Source organism: Pyxicephalus adspersus, chromosome 6 (assembly GCF_032062135.1).
Source record: "Pyxicephalus adspersus chromosome 6, UCB_Pads_2.0, whole genome shotgun sequence".
Lineage (NCBI taxonomy): Eukaryota > Metazoa > Chordata > Amphibia > Anura > Pyxicephalidae > Pyxicephalus > Pyxicephalus adspersus.
The window spans coordinates 63,567,020-63,593,045 of record NC_092863.1 but is presented as its reverse complement, the minus strand read 5'-3'; the positions used below and the strand labels follow the sequence as shown (position 1 = coordinate 63,593,045).

Sequence of the window (26,026 nt, the reverse complement as noted above, 5' to 3'; positions counted from 1 at the left end):
GTATACACATGTGCGGACTATATTCTGCATATACCTGCTGTAATCTGTATGCACATGTGCGGACTATATTCTGCATATACCTGCTGTAATCTGTATACACATGTGCGGACTATATTCTGCATATACCTGCTGTAATCTGTATACACATGTGCGGACTATATTCTGCATACTCTTGCACTGAGTATATTTGGTCTGTACCCACATGTGACTAGAATCTATGTACACCTGTAGACCCCATTATCTGTATACCACAGGGCTGTACACTGCATATATCCTGTCCCTTCTTGTGGGATTTATGATCGGTGGATACAACCAGTTGGGGTTTCTATTATATGAGGCAGTAATTGTCATCATGGCCCTAGATCCTCTTTCTAATATACGTGACTGCATTCAGTCATTGTGCGTTCCACCAATAAAACCTCAGATCTATTTTAATGTGTAAATGTGTATGGGTCTGATGTTCAGCCTCTCCACCCATACAGGGATTGTTTTTTTGAAGAGAGTCTGTCACCGTTCCATACTCATCAGGTAAATGTACAATATGTTGGTGTGTCAGGGAAGTCTTGCTACATTTGCATTCGCACAGCCTTCAATATTCCTTCTTGTCTTTGTGTCCCTGCTGGGGAAAGTCACCCCATTCATTCGTCCCAGTAATCATTGCACTAAAACCAGAGATTCAGGTTAAAACCAACATCTTGAGTTGTCATTATAACAGTTGGTGAGGGAAAATCTTTCAGCGGGTACATTCAGTGGACACCTCTCGGGGGAGAGACATTTGTTCACTTTGGAGAGATTTCCATTCATTTCCCGTTCTCCTGAGAATAGGAAGTGAAGGAAAATCTCACTATTGATGTTGAGAGCTAAGAAAAAAAGGGGGTTACCTGGGTCACCCTTCACTGCTCTTTATACTAAATTTAAAAATGTTTTTGTCTTGACATTTCACACTTTAAGACTTACAGTGACATATCTTCCTTTGGCCATTTATATTTATGGTCTTCTACAGCCTTCTAGGCTTCTCTCAGGTTACTGGCTTTGTTTTTATCTCATCTTGTCATTGTTTGAGGCAAAGTAACCCACAAAGATTGATTGTTATCCCCAATCTCTGTGCCTTCTATGGACAACAGGTCCACTTTGTAAACAATTTGGTTTCTTGTGGTTTTAGTCATGCTGATTCCATGTGTGAGAGAAATCTTTTCAGCTGCTGTGTGCAGTTTTGGTGCAGTGTTCCTTCTCTTTCACAGAGATCTGATAGTTTCTAGTTATTGCAAATACAACTTCAGGTTTTCAGTGGTAAAACATTGCTTCATTCGTTTTATTTGTGAAATGAAGCAAAATATACGTGTTAGTGGTGTTAGTGTTTAGCATTGTCTTTATTCTACAGGGATTTTTAGCACTTGTACTGCACTAATTTTGTTATTTGCAGACATAAACCCTGTGTACATTTGCCAGCTCTTGTTCCCTTGGTGCAGGCAGTAATGCTCACACTTGTGTCACCTTTGCAGCATATGCAATAGCCGTGGGTAACACTATGTGCAGATGAGATGTTGCATGTGTGTTTTGCTTCCATTCACTTTAGCAATTAAAGAAAAATGCTGTGTGTGTAATGTATTTAGATATTGTCATCAAGCTGTGTCCAACCATTCAGTGTTTACATGCATTTCTTTATCTAGATTACCGGGCAATAACATTTGGGGTGATTTTACTAAAACGTTTCATTGTACAACCAGATATTGTATAGCAGATCTACAGTGAAACAGTTGTGTGTACTGATCAATCTATATATAATGAAATGTTTTTGTGGAAAGTTGTCCTGGGCTTCCCTTCAAATAATATTTACACATGCATGGCTGACAATAGTGAGAGTTGTGGTTTTATTTACTATAGGTGATAAGGTGTTTTTTTTAGGACTTTATATACATAAAAAAATAGTTATTTTTCACCAGAAATAGTGAAACATTGTTCTGTAAATTTTTGTAACAACTTGTTTGCTGACTTGACAAGTAATTGCTTCTGGTCCCCTGGAGATTGTGCACAGAGATGACACTACAATTGCTGCTAGGTAATGATACTTTTACAGGTTTCATTGTTACATAGACCAGCTGCCAAGAACAAAGTTAGATCCTAACCATGTATACACAGATTCCTTAATACTGTATTCTTCAAGATGTGCATATTAACACACAGGCCAGATGATCATACCCCTAAACCCTTCACAAGTCAATACAAAGGGGGCAGCTAGATTTGGGTCAAAAAGTGGGATTGTCTGGATGCCTTTATGTACAAGGCAACATCATAATTAATTTGAGGAAAACGATTTTGATTGATATAATCCTTTTATGCTCAAGGACCTTCGAGCTGTGTATGTTTTGTGTTAATCTTTACAATCACAAAAAATTTCTGATAATTGGTACTGTTCCCTCAAATACTGGAGAGGATATCTCCTATACAGGATTTGGACAGCCATAAATGTCTGGTCTCATGGCCAGAAGATTAAAAAAGTAGATATTTTTTTTTTACACCCTTTAGTTGCAGTCATGATAAAAAGAAAGTATAACTTCCTAAAAATCATTTAACCTTTGGTCAGTGTTTATTGCAGCCCTTTTTAGCCAGGCACACCTGCAAGCAATTTTCACTAACCCCACTAAATTTGTCATGTGTTGCCCCGGCCATTTTTGACCACCCACCTACAGTGTCTACCTAGCTGAAAAATAATTCTAGGGAGAATAGTAGAAAACTACAGGTGTAAAACAGACTCCACTATATTTATATTCATACTTATTTAACAGAAATGTAGCCAAAATTGTGAAGCCATGTGTAAAAAAACATCTGTTCATTGAGGATTTTCAGCATTTATGCACACCTCTTAATGTCCTGCCTCTTCCACATCTCTGGGTATGATGTGACCTTCTTTTCAGTGCAGCGAAGAGCAGAAGAAGACACCCCATGCCATTTCCAGAGTAGAGTTCCATAGGACTCTACCCTGGAGGGTAATAACATCATCCTTGATGTAGGTAAGGTAAGTATAATGTTTTTTACATACATATAGTAGGTGATTTGGTAGGTGGGCCTGACCACCACAAGCATACCCTTCAATTGGTGAAAGGGCAATTTAAATAGGTTGAAGAACAGGCAGAATCCTAACAAGTTTTAACAGGTTACGTTTTACTATTTCTGTGTATGTCCCCCCCCCCCCCACACACACACAAAAAGCCCAACTTGTGTATATGTTAGAAATAAACATCTGCTGCCTAGCATCTGCATTGTTACCTTGCCTGTTGGTAAAATCTATTTGTAAATTGCATTTTCTCTTCAGTGAAATAGTTTCCTGCATTACCTCCCAGGCGTTGAGCAGCTTCCTGGATTAATGGTACAGTTGAAAATAGAAAAGCTGAAAAAAATGCAAATGTCGGTAGCACTATTTTGTTTTCCATTTTTAGGGTTCAACTACACTTTAAATGTGTAGTTGGGTATACTCCACTTTTTATAGAGTGGATCTTGGCTTTAAAGCACCATTGATAAAATAAAGCGTGATGGGAGTGTGCTGGCTGTCAGTTGGTGCCACCTGGCTCCATCGGGCTTTCCACAAGTTCTGAACTTGCTGAAGCATAGATTCCTTTAAAGAAAAGCCTGCATTTGCTTTAAGATTAAAATTCCCAAACTGGTTTTAGGACAGAAGCTTTTCAAATACTTTATGCAATACTGCTGTACATGCATTTTTATCTATTTACACAGCGTAACAGGAAAAAAAACATACCAGAAAGGACTGGTAAATGCAGTAACTATACTTAATTTCTGAAAAAAGATTTATTTTTGTTTTCCACAGGCTTACGCATCTGGGTGTGATGTGGTGATTCTCGGAAGTGATTTTGAGAGGCTACAAGTAATCCGTGGAATTCAACATGGAAACGTTCTAGTCGGATGTGTGGATTGTTCCATGCAACAGGGAAGGGTAAGAAGGATTCATATTATTTTCTGAATTGTTACTTTATTTACTACATCCAAGTATGTATGTTTTCACAACCATTACCCAATTAAAGTAATCTTTCTGGAAAAATAAAGGTCCATTGGTACAATATATTTTGGAAGAAGTACATGCATATGAGCGGTTTTGATTATATGCTGTAAATGTTTAAAAGATGCTAGTCTGTGTTATGGCATCATTATCACATATTTGGCATTTTCATTGTATGTGCATCTAAACTGACCGAAAAACATAACCACAATGTGGTTTAAGATAAACAGAAATGCTGTATTTAAAGAACGCTTATTATTTATAGGGTTTTTGTGTCTCTTAACATATAATGTGAAGGCAATAAATTAACTAGCACTTGCTGTAAAACATATCCTACCCATTGACTGCTGCCATTTTTTTCACATTACTTATGGGTGTATTTATTAAAAAGACATGGCACACAATGATTAAAATCACTTGAAATACATGAAATGGCAATAATTCCTCTCTCTGAAATACATGTTTAATATTTAATCAGTCATATTTTATGTATTACTTACCCCAGTACAATCCAGGAAATCTAATTCCACAGCCTAACTAAGTCTAGTTGCACAGCCTAACTAACAGCAAAAACAGGCAATAAAATGTTTCATGCAACAGTGCAGGGCAATAAAAAAATCTATATGTATATAAACAATCGGTTAAGGTTTTATTTACCTATAATTCTTTTCTGCATCCCATCATTTGGTAAAGTATTCTAGCCTGTTGGCAATGGGAAGTTACAGGATTTTATTTTCGATGGTTTGTGATTTTGCTACTTGATACAAATGTGAATAGTACCATTTATATCAAGCTATCACATATTATTTACTTAATATTTACAGGATGAATTTAAACCAGGAATAGAAAAGAATTACTTGCAACTTGTTAGTTCTCAGATCTATATTTTTACTGTAATTTATTTGTACAGAAATGACCGGTTGGCCTTGCTAACATTGTCCTTGTCACTTCTTGCTAAATAACCTTGAAGCCTAAGACAGTCTTATTATTGCTATGTAAAATACTAGTCTCCCAACCCCTCATGTAATGAAAAATTGTGAAGACAGACATGTATGAAGTCAATGGACAGGACAGTGTGTTGTTCAGAAGTTTACCAGGTTAAAAATACAGAAAGAAACCAGACTGTAAATATTACATTCGCCTTGTTCATATATATGCTTTAAAACATATGTAAAACTTTAAGTTGAAAAAATCCTGGTGACATTCAAGTTTTCCTTTTTTTTTAAAACTTTTTATTGAAGGATATTTCAATAAATAACAATAAAAACAAAACAACAATCAGGTTTACAATAAATGGATTGACATAAAATATACAAATGTGTAGAAAAATATACATGGAATAAAAAAAAAATAAACAATGAAAAATAAACAGAAACAAAAGGAAACAAAAAAAAAAAGAACAGGCATATGATATATATAAATGATAAATATACTTATATAATATGGAAGGAGGAAAAAGTGGTTACACCATCTTGTTGACAATATAAAGTGTCCATTCACATATCACCTATGACCACAGGGGCGTCATTTTCTAACATGCGCAAAGCATACCAGGAGGTATGTTCAAAGGTAGACATATTCTGTTGTTTTATTGAGGGGGACTGCGTCTCTAGGATTCCCATATTTCAAAAGATTTCCCCACCTTAGTTTTCTTATCCAGAGGTGTCTCAATCCAGGCCATTCGGAAAACATATCCTAATTTTTCCTGAAAAAGCCCAAGTGTTGGTGGATTGGGGTCTAGCCATTTATGAAGTATTGTTTTTTGTTTTGTTTTTTTGGCCACTAAAGCCAATAAACTGCGGCTGTCCCTAGTAATCTTTGCACCCTGTAAATGATAGGTACCTAAAATAGCTCATTATGGGGTCAGTGGAACATAGTTAGGCAAATGTGAAATAATGTAATGAGCCACCTCTTGCCAGAACCTTGGCAGTTCCAAAAAGCATGGTATATGTCTGCCCAATCCTGTGCACACTTAAACAGAGGTAGGGGCATAGCTCATCAAATGGTAGATTCTGGGAGTCATTTCCCTGTACATTGCCAAAGTTTTTTTTTTTAATTTATATATAAACATGCCACATTATTTCCGCTCATTCTGGTCACATGGCCTGTATATCTTCTCTTACTTCCTGAGAGCTGGGTGATGGAGGATTCAGACTTTCCTAATAACAATCCCTTTTCCTCCGACGGTAACATTTGTTGTGTCAGCTTTTCATATCACAGAGTTACATTAGACACTGTGCACCACTATAGTGTCCTACCTTTTCCACAAATCTAAGCCTTATTCTGTGAACCATACACGCTCAGAAGAGGAGAGTGCCATAATGTGTCAGTAAGGTAGAACTGTGCTAGGAAGTTTATTAGACCGTAAGTTCAAAGGAACGTTACAATTAGAAAATATTTTTTGAAAGGGAGCCATAAATAGGTATTTAAAATGGATAATTTACACCAATTAACCAAAAAGTTAAAACAACCTAACTCATATTGTGTAGATTCACCTTGTGCCAACAAAACAAGTCGGACCTTCCGAACCATGAGTTCACCAAGATCTCTAATTGAGTTTGGTGGTATTTGGCACCGGTATGTTACATTTCTTTCACAAGCCAGCATTCTTCTTATAGTTTATCCTGCTGACCTCTCTTTCGCAGGTAAATGATACCCTGCCCAGCCATTCACAAGGCCTAAAAAATTGTCATTCATCAGACCAGGCCACCATCTTTCATTGCTTTATTGTAATGGTAAATGGTAAAAATAGGAGTCAGCAAGGTTTCCCTGCAGTGCACTTATACTTTTCTCTCATGGCCCCTCACATGACTCGCTGAGCCTGGAGTGCCAATGATTCTGTTGTTCTGTTGTTCATTCTCAGGTTGTCCTTCTTTGGAACATGTTTGGTCGGTATTATCCACTGCATATCAGGAAAACCCCACAAAAGAGATGTCCTTGCTCAGTTGCCTAGCCATCACAATATGACCCTTTTTAATTGCTCGGATGCCTAAGCTTGCTTTTTTTGTTCTTACACTTTATCACGTTCCAGAAGTAAATGTTCAGTATATCCAATCTCTTGGCATGTAACTTTGGCATGTCATTGTAATAAAATAGTTGTTGTTCAATATACCTATCAGTGTTTTTTAACGTTTTGACTGGTCTGTGTGAGGTTTGCAAACAACATTTCCAAAAAAAAGTTGGAACACAAAAAAAGATTTTTAGTGTTATAATTTGCTGAAATAGTTCATTTTCTCATGACTGTGTATATGTATAAATTTTTACTATAAAAGTATTTTCACAATTGCTAGTGTAGTTTTTACTGTTGCCTGGGCTTGCCTGGTTTTGCGTGTATAATATAAACTAGGATATATCAACCTTTTATTTTTAGTTAGGCTTTCCTGGCCATTTTCTTTGCAGTCAAGTGGTTGAATAATGAAATATAATAAACAAAATTGCAATAGGTATTTTCAATTCCAGCAAAATTTTTTTTCTTTAAATGATTAAAGGCTTTTTTCCCCCCTCTCTTTCATATACCCTGTATGGCTGAAATTGTCACATCAAAGTGTTCTTGTTTTTACATACTGTTTCCTTTGGCTGTAAGATATAGTTGGGCATTTATGAAAACCATGTATGCAAAACAGAAAATGGCTACTTGTGTCTATACAAAGCTGTGCTCTAAAAATATAGGAAAAGAATAAAGGCAAAGTCACCAGTACTCCCCGTGATCTCTCTCCATTTAATCTTTCCCTGTTGCTGACCTATGTTTTGTTCTGCGCTGCACGCTGGCTACTTGGCAACAGGTCAGTAATATGATTGATGTAAAAAGAGCTTCCCAAAGAGGCCAAATCCTTAAGACATAAAGATGGCTTTATTTATATACACCACATTGTACAATACTGTAGAGCAACAATTTAAGGTTTGTTAAAAAGATTCGGAGCAATCTTTGTTTGAAAGATACATGACCAAGCCAACATTGGGTGGTTGTCATCCTCAGGTCCTCAAAAGACAATGCACTAAGATTCTGTAGTGGAAATCACTTCCTGATTGCAAGAAATTTTTTGAAAGCTGATGACTGTGAACACCATTTTTGCTACATCCACAAAAATGTAACCATACAAAGAGAAACCTATATATTACCATGATCCATAAATACTGCTGCCTTTTCTGTGGCCAAGCTCATTTAAGATGGGCTGAGGCAAAATACAAAACTTTTGTTTTTTTTTTTTAAAGAAAAGGAGCTTGTGGCTTGATGATTTTTGTACAGTTTAAAAGCCAGAATTCATAATATAGGGTTACGTTAGTTCACATGATATGGGTAGGTTGTAGTGTACAATACTGATAAGAAAAAAACAATACCTCTTTACACTGTGGGATTTTACTACAACTAATGGGGACATAATTCTTACTATTATCTCAACCAATTTCACCAAGCCTGGATGATAACAACCACCATCACAAACACAAATTCCAAGACCCTGGCAGAACCAGCATCCCCCCAAACCACTTTAATAAGAGAACCAGTCATTCATTAGCTAAAGCAGTGGTCCCCAACCTTTTTGGACCTATGGACTACTAAACTTACAGGCTCCAGATCGTGCATGCGCAGGGAGCGGTGTGTCACTCAAAGGGGAAGACACTTCCCCTAAAGTGATGTCATGATGCCAGAACCCGCCCACTCTCCCATTGCAGGTCTGAGCGGGTTGTGTTCAGAGATACAACCCGCCCACCTCCCTGAGCCTGCGGTCCGTACGGGACAAATGGTCCACGGCTGTGGCCCTTGCACCCCCACCTTCTCCTGACCCTGCTGTGGGGCGCACCGGCTAGAGCTGCAGACCACTGAAATTTTCTTAGGACCACCAGTTGACGACATCTGAGCTTAGAATCAATCCAAATCAATAGTAAAATCTAGAATATATATAATAATTGTCTTTATCAATACATATTTTGAATCCACATATGCTGCCATCCAGACCATGTTTCTTTCAAGAAGACCTTTATTATGCTCTATTCTGACCTGGCTGCAGTCAAAATCTGTCACTCATTGAAAACGTATTGCACATTATGAAAAAAGATGCAAAGAACATCAGGAATCAGTTTACTGTGACAGTGAGACAGGTTTTTACTTTCAAAACTACAGGAATTGGTGTTATTAAAAGTGGTGATGCATGGTAAATATGAACCTTCCCCAACTTTTTTTTTTTTTTTTTTTTTTTTTTTTAGTTCTGTATGGCAGTATTGATGGTCAAAATGTCTGCATTTGCCAGAAATCATGATGTGATACTTGATAGGTTAAGTAGCACTACTAGTGCACAAATTGGACAGGGAAAAAAAGTTTACTTGGTAACAAGCTATATAAGTCATTGATATTTGGAGTGAATCATCAGCAGTTGTTATGTTTTAAACAACCAAATGGCCAAAAGCTACTTCTTTCAATTGAATATTCTTTCTCAATTTATTCTTCATTACTAGTCTATAGTTTGTCCGTTACTTGGTAGGAATATTTTAAAAGCTTTAAATATAATTTGTCAGGCTGAAATAACTATTTGCTGTTATTTCTTTAGACTTCTTTTTTTTCTTCTATTCTTAGACTTTTTTTATTGTAATTTATTTTATTCAAACCATCCACTACCATACACCAATATTGGCACAGAGTAGGTCTGTTACATTGAATAAAATAAAGCAAAAGCTTTATTCAACATGGGCATGGAACTTTTTTTTATAATCCCATAGTGGTAGAGAAAGTGCTAAAATGTAATTTGTAGTTTCCAGCAATAAGACTGTAGCAACAGATAGGCCCTAATCTAAAGTGCTGTATCTGTCATTATTTTGTTTTTCTCTTTTGCCCTAAAGTAACAAAGCTTTTTTTATCTGCACTGCAGACACTGAGCATTGTGCAGGACGTCTGTTTTTTTTTGTCTTTCATTACCTACCTTGATAAATCTAATAATACATTTGCTTTTTAGGGAAGTCGCACGCAGTGGCAGAAGAGTGGCCACATTGTGTTGGATTCAGTTGCACATAATTTAACTTGGGACCCAGCAGGTAAATATTTAAATTTTTTTTTTTTTTTTTAGGTTGGGACATTCATGAGCTGATTCTTTATAACAAGTTTTTATGATAAATATTTATTATTTTTCTAGTATTTGAAGCTGTAAGAAACTAAAGGATTGTTAAAGCAATGATAGTGATCACAGATCCCTGTGTAACAATTTGTTTAGGATTTAACTAATGCTGCAGGTGGCTGCTACTAATTAAATTATTTGATTTGTACATGAGTTTTAATGTGTAACTGCAAATTCCCCAATTTTCATCAGCCAATCCTCCAATTTCCTAATGGTAAATACTGATTGCTTATTATTAAATATCTTAAATAGATATTGCTTATTATTGATAATGGAAACTTTTTTTTATAATTAACTGTATTTGGAACTTACCTGCATATAAATATTCTTCAAATAAATCAAAATAATACTAATATAATGTATGTACTATAAATGTTTGTTTAGTGCTACCTAGGTAATCAAAACTATCAATTGCAATAAAAATATGAATGTTACGTAGAGCTCGGCTTGTGACTGCCTCTCTGCAGCCCATGGTACTTGTATGGCAGTACACACAGCTTTGTACAGCCATCTATGTATATTTTCTAGCTTTTTGGTTTACACCTGAAACCTATGTTTCCCACTGTCACTACACAGCTTGCAATACAGCCCACCCTCAGAAAGCTTTTAAAATAATGCCTGAGGCTTGTAATTACTGTGACAACCTGTTAGTGATCACTGTAAATCATGTAAGCTATACTTAAATTTTGTTTAGTTTGATAAGCTGCCCCTTCCTGCCATAAATAAAATTAGTTAAAAGATATAAACTGTCTTTTTAACACCCCATTACCCCCCATTACAACATCAGGTAGGTGAAGGGGAATTAAATCCATCCATTTACTGGTTTCCCAAAATAGTTACATATATGACTGTTATGTTGCTTATTACAGATACTAGCACGCTTCAGTTAGGTTTCACGCTTAGGTTAGGCCCCAGATAGCTGCCAAAACTATACACAGGTTCTAATCCTCCCCCATTTAAAACTAAAACAACATTCCTCCTGCTGGCATAATGTGATTAGGGAGTAGTATTTCTAAACCAGGAAGTAAGTTATCAAGTAAGTTGTCTTCCTGGTGCATAATTGCAGAGGCCTTTAGCTCCTGAAAGTAGCAAAACATAATAGCAAATCCTTTGTTGAGTAGAATAGTGATTATTAGAGCTGCTTGATGCAATCTCCATTTTATATCTTCAGGAACGCGCCTACTAACTGGATCTAGCAGCCTACAGTTATGGTCCAATACGTCCTTGGATAAAGTATCTAATGAAGATTGTCAGGAAAAAGCAGATGCTGACTTTGCAAACTGGAAATGTATCTGGCAGTGCAGGTAAAGTTGCAGTAAATTTAGTTTAGCCTTCATGTATGGTATGTGTTATGTGGAGCATCAGATCAGATGGTATGTGTTATGTGGTATAGTGGAGCATCAGATCAGATTTTTTTTTTATTGCTGGTTTCTGTTACCATATGGTAACTGTAAAAAGAGTTCTCTTTTCTTGCTGGAACACATGAATCTGTATTTTCAAGTGGTAGAGACCAGATATGTGGGGGTTTTCAGCCTACATTTTTAATAACTACCTTTTTGCTCTTCTCATAGTCCGTTGAGTAGTCATTCTCATTCCAAGAAAAGCACTGTGCTGTCCACCAGTGGACATTTCAAGTATTTTTTTTTTTTAATCTATTGTTCTAGAGTTGACTTTGAGGGTGGATTCTGATCGTTTTGGTTATTTCTTCTGAATTGACTGGTTTGTTTCAGAGACAAAAAATTCATACATTGTTGATAAAGCTTGCCTTTGTTAACATTTTGTCTTGCAGAACAGCGTTTTCAGTGCATTTGATGAAATTTTCCCCAGATGGAGAATTTTTTGCTACAGCTGGCAAGGTAATAGGCTCCTTATGGATGACTTCTTTTATGTTTCTAAAGTAAGATATGCTAACCTTTTTTAGCTAATTACTTTTTTATTTTTTGAGCAAGACTAAGCAATTATCATTCTTCTTCTACAAGTCAGGTAGAAGCAGGTCCACCCAAAGAACTAAGCCACTCCACTTAAATTTACATTTCAATCCCATTTACAATTTGCTTCGCCTAGACTATCTATGCCAAATATTTCTTACTTCTCTTTCCAGTCTCATCATATCAAACCTTGTGATTCATGCTTTTTTTTTTACCTTCACACTAATATCCATCTCTTCTTACAGGATGACTGTCTGGTTAAAGTTTGGTACAATACTGAAAGCTGGCACTCTGCTGTGACATCTCCTGTTACAAGTCCAGAAAAAGAAGCTCAAGGAGAAGTAGACTTTTCTTTCATCTACCTTGCTCATCCTAGAGCAGTAAATGGATTTTCTTGGCGAAAGACTAGTAAATTTATGGCTCGGTCAGTAGATTCTGTGACAAATAATCATCTTTTAGTTTGTTTATAATTTTTAATTTTGTTTTCCAGTTTTGTTTAGTATTAACTTACCATTTAATTACCAGCATTATAAACCCTTTTCCTTATCAGACCAGTTTTTACTTTTCTGTGGTTTAACGCAAAAAGGTTGAGTAAGGGGGGGAAATCTCTCTCTCTCTCTCTCTCTCTCTCTCTCTCTCTCTCTCGTCCATGGCATCAAAGGTACACCTGCTAGAACAAGACCAGTAAAATTTACAGCTGGTCAGTAATAAGAACATCCTCACTGGTCGTTAAGTTACAAGTTAATTAAGTAATTAAACATGGCACTTTAAAATGGATAGATGTTATTCTGTAGATACCTAGTTCTTCCTAATGTGTGCTGCAAATAGCTGCTTAATGGCTTTGTTTTTTTCGTTTTCAATCACAGAGGTTCTGTGTGTAATGTTCTTTTGACATGCTGCAAGGACAATGTTTGCCGTTTGTGGGCAGAGACACTACTGCCGAATGACAGCCTGTTATGTGGAGATGGATTCAATCAAAAAATTGAGACAGAGAGTTTAAATAATTTTAAAAGAAACCCTTCAAATAAAGAGAGAGTACAGAATGCATTAGAGGTAAGATCAGCAAAAAGTTTCTTGTTTCAAGCAGTCTGGTTTGGCTACTGTAGTGAGACTAGTGAAAAATGATGTCCCATGGTAGTTACAGATTATTGTACTTTCATAACTGTCCTGCTTAAAGCTAAAATTTATGGGAAATATATGAGTGACATACATACATACATACATACATGTCAACTTTTTCAGCTCTAGATTCATTTGTAGTGCTATTCAGCCAGTCTTTGAAAAATACTGCCCCACTTCCCTTCCAAGAGGGTTCCAGGTTTCTGTTTTATCTACCTAGTCTAGAGTTTGTACTCTGTACAAATTTGTAATTTGCTATGCACCCCAGACCTCAGTGTGTTTAAAATTTATAGATGGATTTCTCAATAATGCCTGTGGCAATGAAGGTGATTTTTTTTAACCACCTTTACTGATTGTTTATATTATGTAACTGCTTTAGTGCGCATTATTGCAGGGTCACCTTAATGTTAATTCACTGTGTCTTCCTTATGTGGGGCTGTAAATAATTGGTTACTTCAAGTAAAACATCCATTACTTGCCTTTTCTCTAAGTTCCATTGCGTTTTTTGCCTAAAGAATTACTTAGCTTTATTTGTGTGTTTTTTTTTTTTTTTTTTTTTTTTTTTACATTAAACAGTTAAACTTGAGACATTTTCGTAGAGGCAGGAAGAGATCCTTGTCCTTGATTGCACATACAGGGTACCCACCCCATCAACATGATGCTCACGATGTTCACCGAAATGCACCTTTTCATGGCAATGCACTTTGTCACTTTCACATTGCAGCCAGCATCAACCCTGCTACAGGTGAGGCAAGAACTGTATAAACTTGTAGCCTTTTTTTTGTTAAGGTTGCAAACTATCAATGGCAATATTATATTTGTGCAGTATTTGTCTACTTTTTAGAGCATATGTCTTTACCCTAAATTTTGCTTATAGTTACTTGGATATTGTATTTTAATGTATAAAATATGCACCATCGGTATTTTCAGCAGTGAATATTGTTCTTTTCTTACATTCTTGTATTCTTTATGTTTTCCCTAAGACATTCCTCTCCTTCCTTCTATTTCATCAATGAGCCTTAGTGAGACAGAGGAAAAAAATGGACCATTTGTAGTGCACTGGCTGAATAACAAGGAGTTACATTTCTCTCTGTCTATGGAGGTCTTCCTTCAGCAGCTCAGAAAGAGCTTTGAACAGCAGTCATCAGAGTCTTGTACAGATGATACAAACCAGGATGAAGTGAACTCTGAAGAAGGTGTGTGTCAGTTACATTAAACACATTAAATTGAGTTAATTCACCATACAAAAAAATAAATGTTAATCAATACACTGCTATACTTTACTGTTTTATGCAGACATTTTTCAACTCCAAAAAATGGAAATATGCAGTATATCTCGACACATAAATAAGTAATACATGTTTTATCTTTCCCTCCTGGAAAAAGCTTTGTTCTATTAAAATGGCCTTTTCAGAATGAAATTGACCATGTTCAGCCCAATTTTGATTTCTTTCTTGGCAAATGTTGCCTGTCTGCAGTTGTGGCATTATCTGCCAAATTCCAAAAAAAATTTATATAGGAAAAGTAATGCTTATGAGCATCCTAAATCCAAAAAGTTAGGTTCAGGCCCAGTGATGTCCATTGTAGCCAAATTGACAAGCTAAGTTATGTGCTAGTATGTATCTCCTAGAAAATGTCTTATATAGGGGTCTCAATCACTGTTAAATGTTTATATTTTTAGATGATAATGAAGGAGTTGATTCAAAACTGCCAAATGAAAAAAAGGAAGTGAATGGTGAAAAAACAGTTGCAAATTCTTCCAATGTCCCTTTCCCATCTTCTGTTATTGATCATGAAATTGAAATCCTCCTTTCTGAATGGAACAAGAATCCAGACATGCTGTTTAGTATCCATCCTGTGGATGGCTCTTTGCTTGTATGGCATGTCGACTGGTTGGATGAGTATCAGCCTGGAATGTTTCGCCAAGTGCAGGTAATTATCAGGCATCACTTGATGCTATGATTTTTGGTATGCCAATGTGACATGTAATATCCAGGCCCTAATCATGAAATGCTAATTCTTGGTGGTGGTGAAGTACTGTTTTATCCTCTTGTTTTGAAAATAAAAAACTTGTTACCAACACATTATCCTCACAATGATGGATTATTGGTGTTAATAAATTGGCTGTAAAGAACAAAGACAGAAACTTTTTGAAAAAAAAATTAGCCCTTCTTACTGTTTGTTGAAAACTACCTAAGGAGTGCAATTATTAATAAAGGTTCTTTGTATTGCTGTTTATTTCAGGTATCCTTTTCTTGTAGAATTCCTGTAGCATTTCCTACTGGAGACGCAAACTCCCTTTGTCGAAGCATAGTGATGTATGCAAGCACTAAAAATGTAGATTTAGCCATTCAGCAAGGCAAACAAAAGCCTGCATCTATGGCGCGATCCACCTCTATGCTAATTTCTGCCGGGCAAAGTAAATCGAGCAGCTTAAAGCTAAGCATCTTTACTCCTAATGTGTTAATGATATCCAAGCATGCAGACGGCTCCCTGAATCAGTGGCAAGTGAGCTTTGCTGAAGAATCTGCCTTTTCCACGGTTCTCAGCATTTCCCACAAGTCTCGGTACTGTGGCCATCGGTTTCATTTGAATGACCTTGCCTGCCATTCTGTTCTGCCACTACTGCTGACTACTTCTCATCACAATGCACTACGCCCAACAGAGGAAAATGGTGATTTTGGGACACCTAACTCCTTAAAAGATGAAGATGTTTCTATGAACCTCAATGGAATGGAAACACCAGAAACCTACCAGGACCCTAATGCTGTGTACAGTGAACTTATTCTTTGGCGGGTTGATCCTGTTGGGCCACTTTCTTTTTCTGGCGGCGTTTCTGAGCTGGCTCGTATTAATTCCCTTCACATTTCTGCATTCTCCAATGTAGCTTGGTTACCTACTCTTATACCAAGTTATTGTTTAGGTAAGTTGATGTCTTGACAACTTTTGATTTAATGTGCCAAAGTGTAGCAGTGCTCCCATGTAGTGGGTCATTAACTTTATGAGCCTTTTTCCTTCATATGTTGTCTCATAAAGCCTCTCAGAAAGTTCTCAATTCCTGGCTCCTCATTCAATATGTCCCATAGCCATGAAGTTTAGTATTATTGTCTATTTTTTACATATTATCATTAAAACTTTAAACATATTTTACATTTTCCAGTTTGAAATTTCCTCAGGAAAAGTGATAGGCCTTCATAAATGTGGCTGAAAAAAACTTGAAACTTGGCATCTCTGTTTATTGAACATTAATATTAGTATTTGTTTTAACTTTGGAAACTTACTTATTTGTACTTTTCAGGTACATACTGCAATTCTCCAAGTGCATGTTTTGTTGCCAGTGATGGGCAGAATTTGAGGTTGTATCAGGCTGTGATTGATGCTAAAAAGCTCTTGTGCGAGCTGTCCAATCCTGATATATCAGTAAGTGATTTTTATTTCCTATACACCCACAAATAAACCATTCAACTGTGTGATTAATATGTTGACAGGATTTTCATGACAACCTAAAAAAATACACTATTAAGATCAGTGGAGCACATTATTAAATATCATCTGAAACCCTCTTATAATTATTAGGGTTTTTTGTTCGACAGCTAATTTTGTTTAAAAACATTATCTCATTCTACTCACACTTCATAACTAACTTAATAATATAAATATTATTTTTATTATTGACAGACATAACTGAAAAAAAGAGAGGGGCGTGGGTATGGATAGATATTATATACCATTGGCATTAAAAAGGCTTAAAAAGGCTTGCAAGGGTATTCTAAGCATTTGCAATGTGATCAAGTGGAGGCAGTGGGAGCAGCCAACACCCCTGCCACATGTAGCATTCAAAATGTGCAGCAATGCAGCTGCCTTCTACTTCCTGTTAAATTAAATTTAACTGGTTGAATCATTTTGATCCTTTGTTAACTATTGTTCGGAAGCTTTTTGAGTAGTAAAATGGCTTGCAAAAAACATCAATCTGTAATAAGCTTAACTGTTACATTGCTCAGTCATTAAAAATGTTAACATTTCTTTTTATAGAAATATGTTGGGGAAGTGTTCAACATTATTAGTCAGCAGTCCACTGCTAGACCAGGATGTATTATAGAACTGGATGCTATCACTAGCCTGGTAAGTATTTATGCGATCTTTTGATGTGGGGCTAGATTTTTTCTGTACTAATTATTGTGTTGTGTTCAGTATGGCAGAAAAACACAACTGTTGCATGTTTTTCAAGAAGATTTTATAATGGGAAAACAGAAGAAGATTGAAACATTAGAAACCAGTGGCATTTCATCAAATTCTGGTAAGACTCTATCGTGTGTGTGTGTGTGTGTGTGTGTGTGCGCGCGCGCGCGCGCATGTATGTATGTATGTATGTATGTATGTTTGTTTGTATGTATGTATATATTTGGAGGACACTTTCAGTGAACTCGTTATTATGTTCAAGAAACCAGTTTAAGATGATTTGAGTTTACTGACATAGTGGAATATTCTGCCATTCAGCCGTCCAAAGATGGGTACCCTGCTGACATAATGAGATGGACATGGTCAGCAACCAATCCAAAGCAGGCTGTGGCATTTACACATCCTAAAACTTTCATGTTGTTCATGCTAAAATTTGACCCACCATCATGTAAAGCAGTGGAAAGCAAGACTTCTCAGACCAGGCAGCATTTTTCCTTTACTGAGCCAGTGTGAACAGTAGCTTTAGGTGCCTGTTCCTAGCTGATGGAAGGGGGGGGTTGTCATATGGTGTGGTCTTCTACTGCTGTAGCCCATCTGCTTCATGTTTCAACATGTTTTATATTCACATATACTTTTTTTTCCATGCTTTAGTTGTAACAAGTGATTATTAAGTTACTGTTGCCTTTCTGTTAGCATGGACTGTTCAGCATTCCTCTCAAACCACTGGCATCACCAAGGAATCATCCTTTCTATCCATCTGAAGCTTAATAGATAGATAGCTTTTTTTAAACCCTGGAAAAGGTTGTAGTTGAAAAACCTAGCAGATCAGCAGTTTCTGAAATATTCCGTCTAGTCCTCCTGGCACAAATCACCTTTCTTTCAGCCTTCTAATGGTGGGTTTGAAGTTCGGCAGGTTATCTTGACGATGTCTACATGTCTAAATGCATTTAAGTTGCTGCTGCCTGAGTGGAAAATTAGGTATTTACATTAGCAAGCTGTTGAAAATGTGTACCTAATACAGTAGTCTGTGTATATATGGGCTACATTCAAATGCAAATCCATACATGTGGAGATGTTTAACACTTTTCTTTTTACTCGGGACTTTAATAAAAAAAAAAAAAAAAAAACCTCCCTGCTTCCACTGCCATAGCAATGCTGACTGCAAAAGTCCAGATTGTGATCAGGCCCTGTGCTCTTGAATAGGGCAGTCGCTAGCATTGATCATGAACATGTCTTGTGTTTGCTCTAACTTTGCAGATCCTTTTTCTCTTGTACACTTTCTACAGTGGCCCCACTTCCACTTTTCCACTGACCAGCAATAAGGAATGCTCGCTCTTCTCTACCGACTAGTAGAAAGGGGTCTTTTCTACACTAACTAGCATAAATGAGGACATTTCTGCACTGGGCAGCGGCAAGAGGGAAATGTATATCTTGACTAGCTTACAGGAGGGCGTGGGTATTCTGCCCTGACCAGAAGCGGTGGAGGGGGCTTCTACACTGATAATTTTTGACCACCATTGCACTAGAGCCCATAGATCAGTAGTTAATTTTACTGCAAGTCACTACAGTTTTTTCTTTCCTCCATGGCTATAACCTCCCCCTTATCTCTCCGTTCACATGCTTGCTAGGGCCACAGCACCTACCCTATTACTCATTTTTATTTCAGGTAGACGTCCTGTTCACCTAACATATATTAGTTAAACACTGAACAATAATTCAGCCTTGTCTGCTTCTTTGGGCCTAATTGTAGAGAATACAATAACAATACAACTCCATACTGTCAGATCAGATAAAAGGAAGGGCATATACAGTCAGGTTCATGTGATACTGAAATATATAGAGGTCTGTGTAAGTAAACCACAGCAATAGTTTATTTTTTTAAACTGTGTGTGAAAACCTTTAGATAAGCAGAACAGAGCATGTGACACACTTATGGGAAGAATGAGCATGTGATAAGCACAGACAGTTATTTTAATACTTTTATTTTAGCAATTTGAGCCCCAGGAAAAACAAAGTTTGGCTTTTTTCCTCTATTGCAGATCACAAAGAACCAGTCCCTTATTCTTGGACTGCCTTTATATAGGATATAGTGAGGATGTTCTATTTCTGGGTTATGTGGTTTAGGTTTCACACACAACATGCACATGGAATATTTTTATGTTTTCAAGAAAGTCAAAAAGCCTTCTATGTTTTGCCCATGTTCATGTTGCTGTAGCTGTGATTTAAACAGAAATGTATATGTATATATAAATATATATTATATATAATTTTTTTTTAATGTACAGAAGCTGAATCACTTGTTTGTTTGTTTGAATGGAATTAATGGTGACCAACAATTGCTTTTTTGCCCTCTATTAAAAGTGGTGACAGGCACCTGAGGAAAGTGTCAATAAGTCCTCTGTTCAAATGAATGTATCTCCCTGCCAGTTTGTTTTGCCCGGTACACTTTGTTCAAGCTATCATGTATTGTTTTTAAAAGAAATAGTAGAGAGGGGCGTGTCTGGCCGGCTTTCAAGATGGCCGCGGTTTGAGAAAGCTCTGTGTGAGTTTGGGCGTTAGCGACGATTTTTTACAGCTACTTCGACCCTCCGGGATCCTTACAGGTGATCTGCGACCCTACGAACCCTGGCTGACATGACTAGACGAAAGAAGAGTAAGACGGAACCCCAGAAATTATCTTACTTTTTCAGGCCGCAACAATCCCGTCAACAACAAGATGGCGGAAGCCCTTCTTTTCCGGTTTCTTCTCCCGCACGGTCAATGGAAGATTCCTCTCCACTACCTATCTCTAAAGCAAGATCCCCTGATAGTGTGGATGAATCTTCCCATCACACTGCTTCCCCGGGACCACCAGCGCTGTCCTCACATTCAGAGATACAGCATACTCCTGACCCTATGGTAAGCATAACGGAAGATGCAGCTTTAGCCACAGGCCTGACAGGGGAAATAGATCTGGAGCGTTTTCAGGTGGGAGACGCAGTCCTGTCCCCAGCGACTATGAAAGATATGCTTTTGTCCTTGAGACATTCTATACAACAGGACTTAAATTCGATGCTGGGCAAATTTAATGCATCTGTTTCTAATCTTGGGAATAGAGTACAACATATGGAAACTAAAATGGGAGAATTCTCTGAGGCACATAATGCTTTGACTGATGCTCATCAAGATCATACATCTGAATTGAACTGGCTCCGATCTAAAGTAGCTGATCTGGAAGACCGTTCTCGGCGCAACAATATTAAGTTCAGAGGGATTCCTGAATCTGTGGTTTTGGGAGATTTAGGACCCTTTGTAAAACAAATGTGTCATGCTTTAATCCCCTCAGCAACAGATTTAGAGCTCACTATTGACCGAGTACATAGAATCCCTAAACCAGCGTTTCTCCCAGCTGAGACCCCAAGAGATGTACTAATACGTATGCACTTCTTCCACATTAAAGAAAAAGTTATGTTAGCAGCTAGGAAAACATCTTCCGTTCCAGAGCAGTTCCGCAACATTCAATTGTTCACTGATTAGTCTGCTCAGACGATTCAAAATCGCAGGAAATTGTTACCTATTACTAAAATATTGCGAGATAATCAGATTCCATACCGATTGGGGTTATCCAACCAAATTGCTCATAACATATCAAGGTAAAACCCATTCAATACTGTCAGTTGAAAAAGGTCGTCAGCTTCTTCAGAAATGGAAACTGGATGATCCTAGATCTGAAAACCAGTCTCAGTTATCTCCCAAAAAGATATCTCATGAATGGTCGTAAGTTGACAGAGAGAGGTTTGGCCTCTACTCTATAGCCCTACCTGACACAGGATTGTGTTTCTATCTAGTCAGTATGGCTTTCTATTGCCCGATATTCCTGGATATAAACCAGGGGAACATTATCTTTTTTCTTAAAATTTCTCAATTTTTTTTCTGTTCCTATTTTTGTTTATCCAGCCAGTAGGTTCTCTTTTTGTTGGTTCATATCCAGATATCTGTAATCTTACGCCAAAGGATCGAAGAGTTTTCATGGCTATGACGGCTCCATCTCCAACAATGCAAGAATGACACGTTTTGTTTCCTTAAATGTTCAAGGTCTCAATAGCCCATTCAAAAGAAACCTACTATCCAAAGAATTGCAAAGCTTGAAAGCAGATGTAATTTTTCTTCAAGAAACTCATTTACACAGTCTGCAATTACCCAATTGGAAGTTGAAGTACTTTCCTCATACTTATATGGCGAATCTACCTAAGATGTGGAGTATTGACGGCAATTAGAGACTCTGTTCCATATCAATATCTCAACCATATTGTTGGAGAGGATTGCAGATATCTTATTCTGATTTGCAAAATTAAGGAAGAAATTTTTACACTGGTGAATGTGTACGCTCCTAATTACAACCAGCACTCTTATTTGAGGAAGCTCTTTAAATTAATAACCAAAGTTAAACAAGGAGTGCTGCTAGTAGGAGGTGATTTCAACACGACCCCTTATTCTCTTTTGGACTCTAAAACTAAATCAAAACGCACATCTCCGGATTTGCGCAACCTTCTTATAGAATACGAACTATTCGATATTTGGAGGTGTCAACATGGGGAAGAGCGTGGTTACACCTATTACTCGCAAGTCCACAGTTCATACTCTCGTATTGACTTTTTTTTGACAGATTTACGTTCCCTTATCAATATCTCTCAATCTTCCATTGAATCCATAACATGGTCAGATCACGCACCAGTGACGATTGTATGGGGAGCTCAGCCTCCTAGACCTGCTCAACTATGGCGCCTGAAAAATGGAAAAGTCTACATGTACCAATGGTATCTGAAGTTGTTAAAGATATTAATGATCATTGCTCTTACAAGCGAATTTTTGCTCTCTCTCAAAACTGATTTAAATATTTTATTAAGAATTGGGAAGTTTGGTTTCAACATAGGAAATGTGTCATCAATGTTTCTCTTGAATTTATGGCAAGTAATTTTTGCTGTATATAGATTGTTATATCCAGATGTCGGATATGTTTATATTCAGGTTTAATAATGGCTGGTCTATGTTTATGTTTATGTTTGTTTTTTTTTTTTCTGTTTATGTATCTTGTTATTGTTATTTCTTTCTTTCTGATCTTCCTGGTATTTTCTATTTCTATCTTCTTTTTCTTTATCTTTTATTCTCCGCTTGATAGTCACCCATGTGGTGATTTTCTTTCTTTCTCATGGAAAAATGGATGTGTATTAATATCTTTTTTCTTGTTGTTTTATTTGCTACTGTGATTTTGTATTATATATCCTTCAATAAAGAATATTTATTAAAAAAAAAAAAAAAAAAGAAATAGTGGAGACTAACATCTTTGACATTTTATTTCCATAGAACACTTCGAAAGTGTTTTTTCTGAAAAGTTTTACCTGGTGGTAATTGAATGCACAAAAGAAAAATGCTCAGTATTGCACATGTGGAAATTGCATCTCAGATCTGTTCCTGTTTCAGTGGGTATGTTTTTTTATTTATATTTTTTAATATACCGCTATTGAAGGACATTGCCAATTTATATACATTTTCAATCTGCAACATTAAAAAAATAAATAGCTTGTCTTAGCAGGACCTGGACAAGGAACCCTCCTAACTCTTTCTTGGTCGGTTCCAGGACTATTAATGCTGCTTATCATAAAAGTCATCTGTCTGGCAAAACTATCACATGCTTTTTGAAGCTATTATAAGACATAATGCCTTGGTCTTGGAGTGACACAAACCCCAGCTAAGCCTTTCTCAACCAAGCCATGGCACACCCTGTCACTACACGTATATCTATCACAGAGGCAGGTCGTCATTTGTGTTGTTTTTTTTTTAATCCATATTTAGCAGGTACTGGAAATCTATATAACTGCAGTAATTAACACTGAGAGAAAACTCGCTAAGGTAACACATTGGAAAAAACATATAGCTGTGTTTAAACTGTAACTGTAGTCTTGTTCAGAAACCAGATTTTTCCTTGCCTACTGTATTCATGGCTACAATCAAAACAACCATTATAAAGTCGCTTTGTAGGTTAGGATTGTTCATATGATTACTTTTAACTTTAAATGTAAATTTATAACAATTGTTTTGGCTTTGTAATTTACTGAAACTGTATCTGTATAACAGAAGAAAAGTCCAACTCTAACTCATCTGAGAATTCTCCACCCAAAGATGACTCCTATAGTTCTGCTTCAGGAGAGAAAGTGCAGTCACCTCTTACGCAAAGATATCAAACATGTAAAGCTAATCTTCAAAGTACCAGTAAGATGATCCTTTCATCAGAGCTTGTATACAGCCATGAGTTGAGTTTGCCAGAAGCTGTTGAAGTCATTAGTGTTAAGCCATCTGCAGGTAACTGTTTATTTTTTCAAAGATGATAGAATTTCGCTCATACTGATGTGTTCATGCCACTAACTTCTGACTGAGATTGTAATGGGTAGACATTTACAGATAATTGTATGGGTCACATTACAGGGCATCTTCAATTCATATAGAGTTATGTTCCCAAAAGGATACTATTAAAAGAAAACTTTTTATTTACAACTTGTTAAAGTCATATCCACACTGCATGTAACTTGCATGTAGTTAATTTAACAAAATAAATCCATATGTAATGATGATGATGATGATGATGACGACGCAGAAGTGTGTCCATCTGGTATGATATCTTTTGTCACAGTCTCCCTTAAGTGTCAAAAACTGCTCTCCAGGTACCAATATTTAGTAGTCAAAAACAATTTGATTGACAGGTTTTGAATGATTGTACGATCATATGTTCTGTGTGTGCAGTAACCATAAAGACAGCTGTTCATTATTTCTTATACAGTCTTTATTTGTTTTTTAGGCCATCTGAGTAGTTCGTCCCTTTACCCAGTGAGTAATGCACCCTATCTGCTGGCAACTTCTTGCTCTGATGGTAAAGTCAGGTTCTGGAGGTGTAGAGTTGAATCAGACCTATCCCTTTCTCCCACTGACCCAGAGAATTGTATTGCATATATCTGGGAGGAATGGCCCTTGTTGATAGAGGACGGTCTTCAAAATGGAGCTGTGAGTGTTCCAGGCAGACCGATAGAAGTCAGCTGTGCACATACAAACTGTTTGGCTGTAGCATTTAAACAAGTACCAAGTAAACGTAGCAACTCTTCACAAGAATTTTTGATGCATGTTAGCATCTTTGAATGTGAATCTACTGGTGGCTCCTGCTGGATTCTGGAACAAACTATTCACTTAGATGAACTAAGCACAATGTTGGAACCTGGCATCAGTATTGACAACAATCTTGTAGCTTACAATAAACAGGATCTGGTTTTATCTTCCAACAAACAACTTCAGCCTAGTACAAAACATTTGGTTCATTTGGACTGGATGTCCCGGGAAGATGGCTCCCATATGTTGACTATAGGGATTGGTACAAAGCTTCTCATGTATGGCCAGGTTGCAAGAAAAGCCCAAGAACCCTCCTGTAAAGAGAGTTTTGCAATGCAGCTCTGGGACACTGCCAAAAACACAGCTCAGCCTAGATTTGTATTGCTTCGTTGTGTAGATCTTGTGTCCTCTGTGGAAGGCTCTCTTCCTTTACCAGTGTCTTTGTCTTGGGTTCGTGATGGAATTCTGGTTGTTGGAATGGACTGTGAAATGCATGTCTACTCCCAGTGGCAGCCTTTTTTTAAACAGGACTCGGCAAGCACAGATTCCTACAATGGAAGCACACCATCTATCACAAACTTGGTTAAGCAAAGCCATTCAGTTCCATCTGGTCTGAATCCACCAAAGAAAATGATGACACGGTCAATGACTAGCTTAGCGCAAAAACTTATGGGGAAGAAAACTGCATTTGATCTCCCTGTGGAGATGGAGGACTATGGACTTTTTGAAGCAGCTCATGCTTTATTTCCAACTTTGCCACAGTATCATCCATTGCAGCTGCTAGAATTGATGGATCTTGGAAAAGTGCGCAGAGCAAAGGCTATATTATCTCATCTTGTAAAATGTATTGCAGGAGAGGTTGTTGCAATTAATGATAATGAATCCAACCATGAACGGAGGCTTCGTTCACTTTCAATCAGTGCCAGTGGGAGTACTTCCCGAGACCCCAAAACATTTAGCAAACCAGAAAACGCAGACTACACAGAAATTGATTCTGTGCCTCCGTTGCCACTATATGCACTTCTTGTTGCAGATGAGGATACATCTTTCAGTTCCACGATGGACAAATCCAGCAGTCAGAACAACTCCAGCAAACAAAATGACAACAGTACAAATGCTGAGAACTATGATGAGCTTTTTCAAGTTCCTGCTATTAGTTCTGAGGAACCCTTAGATTTTGAGTCTGAAGAAGAAAACACTAAACCTCAAGTAATTGACTTGTCACAGTACAGCCCAACTTACTTTGGTCCTGAACATTCAAAGGTGCTATCTAAGCATTTGCTTCATTCCAGCTTGCCTGGCTTGACTCGCATAGAGCAGATGTCTCTGATGGCTTTGGCTGATACAATTGCAACAACTAGTACAGATATAGGAGAAAGCAGAGATCGCAGCCAAGGTAATCAAATTTACACTCATATTTTTTTTTCTTTGGTGTTCTGATTTTATATGTACGTGTATTCTAATCAATGTACATCTAATCATGTATTCTATGAACTGAAATCTAATAACCAAATATAGTTGGAACTAATTTTTGCACTGCCTTTGTTGCT

General features: G+C 37.1%; 1 protein-coding gene across 1 annotated transcript in view; it reads left to right on the top strand.

Moving 5' to 3' along the window:
• DMXL1 (Dmx like 1) overlaps positions 1-26,026 on the top strand; it is a 70,087-nt gene that overhangs the window by 1,311 nt on the left and 42,750 nt on the right. The window contains exons 2-20 of the mRNA XM_072416051.1: positions 3,824-3,964; positions 6,198-6,212; positions 6,435-6,472; positions 8,684-8,698; positions 9,963-10,036; positions 11,288-11,420; positions 11,906-11,972; positions 12,290-12,468; positions 12,911-13,097; positions 13,740-13,908; positions 14,147-14,359; positions 14,845-15,095; positions 15,408-16,086; positions 16,462-16,583; positions 17,196-17,285; positions 17,355-17,460; positions 22,686-22,805; positions 23,457-23,681; positions 24,175-25,872. Coding sequence (XP_072272152.1) covers positions 3,824-3,964; positions 6,198-6,212; positions 6,435-6,472; positions 8,684-8,698; positions 9,963-10,036; positions 11,288-11,420; positions 11,906-11,972; positions 12,290-12,468; positions 12,911-13,097; positions 13,740-13,908; positions 14,147-14,359; positions 14,845-15,095; positions 15,408-16,086; positions 16,462-16,583; positions 17,196-17,285; positions 17,355-17,460; positions 22,686-22,805; positions 23,457-23,681; positions 24,175-25,872 — 4,522 coding nt within the window. The remainder of the gene's footprint in view (positions 1-3,823; positions 3,965-6,197; positions 6,213-6,434; positions 6,473-8,683; positions 8,699-9,962; positions 10,037-11,287; positions 11,421-11,905; positions 11,973-12,289; positions 12,469-12,910; positions 13,098-13,739; positions 13,909-14,146; positions 14,360-14,844; positions 15,096-15,407; positions 16,087-16,461; positions 16,584-17,195; positions 17,286-17,354; positions 17,461-22,685; positions 22,806-23,456; positions 23,682-24,174; positions 25,873-26,026) is intronic.